General features: G+C 26.8%; 1 protein-coding gene across 1 annotated transcript; it reads right to left on the bottom strand.

The window, feature by feature from the left end:
• Positions 1-837: 837 nt before the first annotated feature.
• Positions 838-5,257, bottom strand: LOC110625642 (probable E3 ubiquitin-protein ligase ARI8). Its single transcript, XM_021771280.1, has 3 exons — positions 5,039-5,257; positions 2,541-2,564; positions 838-2,403 (listed from the first exon to the last, which is right to left on the bottom strand). The coding sequence occupies exons 1-3, from the start codon at positions 5,255-5,257 to the stop codon at positions 838-840; spliced, it is 1,809 nt and encodes a 602-aa protein (XP_021626972.1).
• Positions 5,258-8,048: the final 2,791 nt, after the last annotated feature.

Below are 8,048 nucleotides of genomic sequence, written 5' to 3'. Positions count from 1 at the left end.
AGGCTAAGGAAACCTTTATCCTATTACATGAATTCAATTTTCCTTGCATCCGGATAAAGCGATCTTTTTTTCAACAATGCTATGGGGTTAAATCAATAGTTTTAAGAAGAAATTTTATACATAAATATAAATTTTTTAAATAATTTTTAATATAAAAAACTATAAAATTATTTTTTTATTATTGTTTTATAATAATTTTTTTAAAGACGATGGTGTTTGACCTTTTTCCTCACCATAACTAGTAAGTGTATAATAATTTGAATTTTGAAGACATCAATTTCAACCTTTGATTAATTATTGATTAACTCATTTAACAATTTATTAAAAAATAAATTCATGTAGCAAAATTGAATTCGGTCCACTGGACCAATTCAGTCTCTTTCTATTACAATTCTTTTTCGATTGTAATTGTTTAAAATCCTTTAAAAAATTCCTTAAAAAATGTCACAAAATTAGTTGCTTGTAAATTAATGGATATGAAATTAAAACCAAACAGGATTACTTTAAATAATTTTCACTCTCTTTTTATTGTGCTTAATATAAAAACAACCTAATATTTTTGAAATTTGTTTGGAATTTTATCCAAATTGAATTATCAAATTGAGTGGGAGTGTCCTAGTTCATAGTTAGGGTTTCAGCTGACTTGCAACACACTTCCCCCAATCTAAAAATTCAATCTGGATAAAAGTCGTAAATAAATTTCAAATTTTGGATTAAATTGCATGTGCTAGCAAAATTCTGGATTATTTTTTTCAATAGTAGCCCTAAAATATAAGTTGGAAATGATGACTGTTTGCTTTTGGACCTTAGATTCTTGTTAACCTAATGCTACGAGCATCAAACAGCACACAGGCCATTCTGAAAGAACCTAACGAGATTCTGGAAGTAATTTTTAGTGACAGTAGTCAGATTGATCAACTTCAAATAGTAATCGTGAAACTCTTTTGGTGTTGGTCGATCTCTATAATAAGGAATGAAAGGTATCAATTCCAATTCTGCACATCGATGAAGTCTTTCCAAGCCAATCTCTGCTTGTCCCTGCAAGTACTCAAAGAGGTGAATGTTCTTCTTAGTTTCCTCTTTCTCTGACAGATAATATCCATATACATAACTCCACCTCAGAACTCTCCTGCATTCAACTATCTGAAGCCAAGCCTCTTCTATTCCCTTCAATTCAGAAATGGATTTATGATAAACATCACAAAGCTTCACCATCTGCACAGTTTTCGCTTCATCCAAGTCTGCTAGAGCTCTCTTCCTCGAAGATTGATTTGCAGTCCATCTTTCATAATAGTGAATGTACCTCTTCCATGGATTTTCTTCAGCCATCTCTTTCCTGTGATTATCTTCAGCATAAAGTCTACTCTTCGCCTTTTCGTAGGAATTGCAAGAATGGAAATATCCACTAGTTCTCCATTTACCAAGGCATAGCCAGCAGAACTCAAAGTTACAAGGAGCCCTGCAAGTCATATGCATGCATCCCTGGTTTTTTTCAATAGGAGACTTGCATTTGGGACAAGGCTTCGTATTAGCAGCTATCCAATTCACAGTACAACATTCGTTACTGTTCTTCTTACTCCACTCTGCCACCGTCTCGCAATCCACCGGACTGTGAGCCTCGTCCGCCGGACAATTCCCGCAAAATTCATGCGAACAATCACACAACACATCGAAGTTTTCACAATGCCCCGGAGAAAAATCCACTGCGTTCTCGCATCCAGGACCTGGGCACCACTTGATTCTCCTTTTCCCACACTCTTCGACATAGGATCGAAGAAGAAACCTAGCATACTTGGCCTTATATTGCTCAGGCAACTCCTTGAAAGAGTTTATCAGGTCTTGATCAACAACAACTCCACAAGACGGATCAGGACATCTCAGGATCAAGCAACAAGCACCATCATCAATACTTACTTCTAAATATTTCGACCAGCAAGAATTGCAGAAAGGATGACCACAGGCAGCACTAGAAAATTTTGCAGGAGAATCGCTTTCATAACAGATATGGCATGTAAGGTCTCCAACCTCGCAAGAAGCAACAACGATTTTGAGGTCCTGTTCTATCAAGCCAGCTGATTTACATACCTCCTCTTCATTAGCAAACCACCTATCGAGGGCTTCGCTAACAGTCCATCCACAGTGACGAAGAAGAATGCTTGCTGCATTCCTGGGTATCGAGAGAACTTCGGAAACTTCTGTTATATCTTTTTCCTGACGTTGCCTGATGTCTGATTCTTTCAATATGGCATACTTTCTCTCTTCCCCGGTCTGGTCATCGACGAGTTCAGGGAGAGATTCATCGCTGTTAGAAGTAGCGTCAAAATCATCACATGGGAGATAATCATCATCGTCGAAATCATAGTCTATAAGCTCGTTATCGATGGCAGCCATGTGTAGATCCGGCTAAAAGAACATTAAAAGAATGATTATCATGTTAAGAATTGTGAACGGGGCAGGATCGATATATATATACAGGCATGGACGTGATCGAGGAATTTGAGATCTATTTCTTAGAAAGAAAAGCAATTATCTTTATAAACCTTTTCAAATTTCGAATCCGATTCCTGAAACGAAACAAACTTATCAATTACTAAAGCTCAAGTATAGCAGAACAATATTTAGTTACGAGGATTTAAAGTATTTGTTTGCTTAGCTGTCTCATAATATCGGGTTAATTTTCGAAATTTTAAATTTAAAAATAAATAGATTCATAAATACATAATTAAATTTTTTTTTTTAGATAACAATAAAAATTTAATTAAGTAAAAGTTAAGTAGATTACGAATTTTAAATTTATTTAAACTTTAAAATTGATTTAGATAAACAAATTCAAATTCAAATTAAATTAATTTAAATATTTTAATTTATATAATTAATTCTTATCTTTTTATTAAATCAAAATAGAAGATAATTTGTAATTATAGAACTTAACCATATACTTTTTTTGACAATCCATTTTTTTTTCCTTTTGTTTTACATATTATATATAGAATATAAAAATAACCCATTCTTTAAAATTGATTTATATTATATCTAAAATATAAAATTAACCCATTCTGATGGGATACTTGAAAGTGTGAAAAAACCCATTCTTTAAAATTTATTTATAACAATAAAAAAAAATTCAAAAAGAATTTAGGTACAATTAGGATTAAGAGTTTTAAATTTAGATAAACTCTACAATTAATTTAAAAAAGATTAAATAAATTTATTAATTACATTATTCCTCTCTTTTTTACTTTTAGATTTAGCATAAATATCATAAAAGAAATGACATACCAATTAAATTTTTATTTTATTTTTTATAAAGACCAATTCATATTTTAAGAAATTTCTTCATAATATTATATATATATAGTAATTATTTTATTTACTATAATAAATTGTTAAACATATGTATAGTTTGAAAATAAAATTTAAATGCTTTCTTATAAATAATGAATATAACTATAATGTATTTTTTTTTTGAAATGGAATTGGAGATTGGTGCAACACAATCTCATATCTCTCAGACTCACTCAGATTCATTTACTACTTAGATTAAATTCTCATATCTCTCAGATTCACTCAGATTCATTTACTACTTAGATTAAATTTGTGAATGCAACAATAATAAAAATAAAAATAAAAATTTGAAATTCTCTATCAAATATCAACTTTGTACGAAACTTACTCTCCACTTGTTTTTCTTGAAAAATAATATTTTTTTTATGGCCATAATCTAGTACATCTAATAAGTAGATTCATATAAATCAATCCACTTATATAAATAATTCAAGATAATTTAGAGAAATTAATCCATTTATAAATCAAAGCAATCTAATACTAACATAGTACTTCACAATAACACAATACTAATTTAATATTAATTTTAACAAGAACAATAATAAATCACCATCAATTTTTATTCTCTAAAATAAATATAAAAATCCAATAATTCAATACTAATTAAGTTTAGAATCAATATAAATAATCCTATTACTAATAAATGTACATAACCCAATAACCAAAAAACTTAACCACCCCACAATAAAATTTTTTATGATTTAATATCAATTATAATAAATTCAAATTTAATATTAATTTGTTCAAAATAAAATAAATACAATGTACATAATTCATTACTAATCAATACACATAATCCAAAAATTCAACATAGTAATAATCCATAATCTAAAAATTCAACAACATAGTAATAATCCATTTTAGAAATCAATGTACATAAGCAACACTAATTCATGTTAATCAATTCTAACTCATTCCAATGTCAACTCATAATAAATAATTCATATAAATTAATCCCAACTCATTTCATCATATCAAATTCATAATAAATTTTAGGCTTATTCAACATCAATTTAATAATTTTTACATTAATTTAATTCCAATTAAATCAATCCAAATCTAATTATACACAAATTTAATAAATTCAACACTAATTATCCATTAATTTAACATATTTTATACTCATTTAACATCGATTTAACAATATCTACACTAATTTAATTCTAGTTAAACAAATTTAACTCTAATTTAACAAATCAACACACCCATTAATTTAATAAATTCAATACTAATTAATAACTCTAACACTGATTATCTATCCATTTAACAAACTTTACACTCATGTAATATCAATTTAATAATTCCTACACTAATTGAATTCTAATTAAATAAATTTAACTCTAATTATATATTAATTTAACAAACCCAATACTAATTAAAAATTTCAACAATAATTATCTATCAATTTAATAAATTTTACACTCATTCAAAATTAATTTAACAATTTCTGCACTAATTCAATTCTAATTAGACAATGTCAACTTTAATTATATACAAATTTAACAAGTTGAACACTAATTACCCATTAATTTAACAAACCTAATACTACTTAGCTATCAATTTAATAAATTTAACATTAATATAGCAAAACATTCAATAATAATAAACATGAATGTTAATAAAATAATATTTTTTCACAAATCATCCATAAAAATATTTAAAACCTCCATTTAATACAAAAATAAAAACTAACCTTAACTCTTTTGATTAAGTTCAAAAGAGAGAAAGGGGCGTGAAATAAAGGAACCAAGCGATGGTGCGACAACGAGCGGCGCGAGCAGAGGTGAGAGGAGTCGAGTGTCGAGCGTGGAGTGTCGTCGTAGAGGGACGTGCAATGCAAAGAGAGCCACAAGTCAGCAACGGTAGTTTTGCAAAAGCAGTCAGAACCATCAACGTCAGCATCAGGCGGCATGGGAGAGGTACATACAAGTGTGAATTCTTAAACATATGGATGTTCAATTCGACACATAGCAGCAAAGGATTCACTAGGATTTTAAACATATATCTTAAACTCAATTTTATAGTAAATTTGTTCTAAGATCATTATTCATTTCCATGCCATATAAAATTACTCTTGGGTTACCAAGTGATTTATCTAAGCTTATTAATTTTTAGTTTCCATGCATATTTGGTGAGATATAAAAATTAAAGCATTCAAAGAATGGGAGGAGAAAAGAAGTACATCTCAAGATCTTACAATTAAAGAAAGGAAATGGGAGAAAATAATTAAATTACATCTCCAAAAATAATTAAAATAATAATTAAAAATCTAATTCCCATTGTAAGGCCTTTAGGCCCATGACTCTTGCAAATGGTCTTTAAATAAGCTCTTTGGTCCTCCAAAAGAAAATTGGCTCCACCATAGCCTTTTAGGGTTAGTCTAATGATCCACCAAAGCAAAAACTCTGCCGACAGAAGAGGGTCGACCATGTATGCAAAATAAGGCAAGAATGTACTTTCTTCCCTTCTTTAGTGTTCACTTACCAAAATTAAATTACCATAATTGAAAGAAAGTAAAATAGGAATCATTATAAATAAAATAAAATAAAATAAAATTCTAGCAAACAAAATGAGAAAATTACATCTAACAATAAAAGGAAGAACATTCATGAACAAATAAGGAAATCAAACTCTCCCTCCAATTTAGGAAGGAGATTTCGGCAAACCTAAGCATCCATGAAAAAATCGGAACTATAAAGACTTGTTTCCAAAAATAAATCCACACCGTGTTCATAAAAATTAACACTAAAACCAAGTTTGATCAACACTAAAATAGAAATTAAATTTTGACAAATTTGAGGAGAAAAAAGGTATCGTGTAGGAGCAGAGTTCGCTCACCACGCATGGCTAACTTGCAAGTACCTATACTCTTCATCTCGACTTTCGTGTTAATTCAAATATAAATCATTCTTGCCCCTTGAGGAATTCATTGGAATTCCACGAAGGCATCACTATCCTTTGTTACAAAGTTTGTGGCACCCGAATTAAAAGTCTAAAGAGAATTAGACTCAATTAGTAATACAGAACTAGAAATATTAATAATTAATATGGAATTCAGGATCAACTCGTGACCAAAAATCCCATTATACAACTTAACAAAAAATGAGATAAAAATATCTCTCATAAAATTGTTCTACCGCACCTTTAATCAACCAATATGATTAAAAATGAAAATAGTAAAGCGATTTCAGTTAGAAAATGCCATAAGAAATGACTTATATTAATTAATTATATTTACTTAAGAAAAGTTTACATTATATTTTACATCTATAGAATAATTTAAACGTTTACATTAATTTATATTTATTTTAAAATTTAAAATTTTTTAATAATAAAATTTAATAATTTTTATTTATCATAAATATAGCCCAGACATTAAATTGAATTTTGAAAAAGTTAACAACAAATTGTAATATAATTCGTAATATTTGTTTTTGTTAATAAAATAGTTTTTAAAATAAATATTTATATTTTAATAATATTTTTTATCAAATTAAATATTTATTTCTTATTTTTTTTCTTTTATATACATAACATAATTAAATTAATGAAAAATTAAAATGTGAAATAAAAAAAAATTTATGAATAAAAATATATAATATTTTATTTAATACTATTGATGTGAAGTTGCGTTTTGTATATGTGTATTTTCTTTTTTGAAATGGAGACTCAAAATTGAAAAATTAGAACTTAAAATCTCTCAAATTTACTCAAATACACTTTACCACTACACTTTACCACTAGATTAAATCTGTAAGTGCATATATATGTGTTTATCAGTTTATAATACTACTAAAATATAAATATTTAATTAAATACTTTAATATATAATATTTATATATATTATATTTTACATGATAAAAATTTATTTGTAATAAATATTTATTAAATATAATATATTTATTATTATATTCAATAAAAATAAAAATATATTTACTTGTAATATAAAATTAAAATTGTGAGACTATATATTTTATTGATAAAAAAAATTTTAAAGACTTTATTGTAATTTATTATTGTCTTTTATGTATTGAATTGAATTCTCTATAATCGTAAAAAATTAAAAATATATATCTAAGTTTAGAGTTTTAAATATAAATATGAACTAATATTAATTATTTAGGCCTTAATGAAGTTACAATTTAAACATAAATTTTATTTGATAAAATAATATTAAAAAATTTAAATTTAAATCAATTCATTATAATATATATGAGTTTGAGAGAGCTAAATTTTAGTTTACTTATAATATTAATGAATTTGTGTTTAGTTAAACTTTAAAGTAAGTTTGAGTTTATTATATATTTTTAATAATTCGAAATCAATTTTTAATATTAAAATTTACGTGTAGAGCTTGAACCTGAAATGTTATTATGAGCTATCCAACTATTAAACTCGGATCAATTTGTTTATATCTATATAATCTGTTTTAAAAGGATGAGAAGGAAATGATAAAGGTTTTTATTTCAATTTTATAATTGGATTCTTAGTTCTAATATTAATAGGATTAGTTAATATATTATAAACTGGAAAAAATTATCAGAAAAAGATTTCATCAATGATCTATATATTCTATTGGTAATTTTATTGATAATCACATACTATGAATACATGATTATTTATAAAATATCAGTTGGAATTGATATTCATGGGATCTCCTTCAATGAAGAGAAACCCAAATAATTCTATCAAATTCATTACTT

The sequence above is a fragment of the Manihot esculenta genome, chromosome 11 (genome assembly GCF_001659605.2).
Source record: "Manihot esculenta cultivar AM560-2 chromosome 11, M.esculenta_v8, whole genome shotgun sequence".
NCBI lineage: Eukaryota > Viridiplantae > Streptophyta > Magnoliopsida > Malpighiales > Euphorbiaceae > Manihot > Manihot esculenta.
The sequence above is the reverse complement of the archived record's forward strand: the minus strand, read 5'-3'. Positions and strand labels throughout refer to the sequence as shown.

Excerpts from the sequence above, each read along its gene's own strand:
- LOC110625642 (XM_021771280.1), bottom strand. The coding sequence starts at position 5,257 with ATGCCGCCTGATGCTGACGTTGATGGTTCTGACTGCTTTTGCAAAACT. Across the intron at positions 2,565-5,038 it reads ACTTAATCAAAAGAGTTAAG|GAATCGGATTCGAAATTTGA; the intron begins GTTAGTTTTTAT and ends GTTTCGTTTCAG. Across the intron at positions 2,404-2,540 it reads CGGATTCGAAATTTGAAAAG|CCGGATCTACACATGGCTGC; the intron begins GTTTATAAAGAT and ends ATGTTCTTTTAG.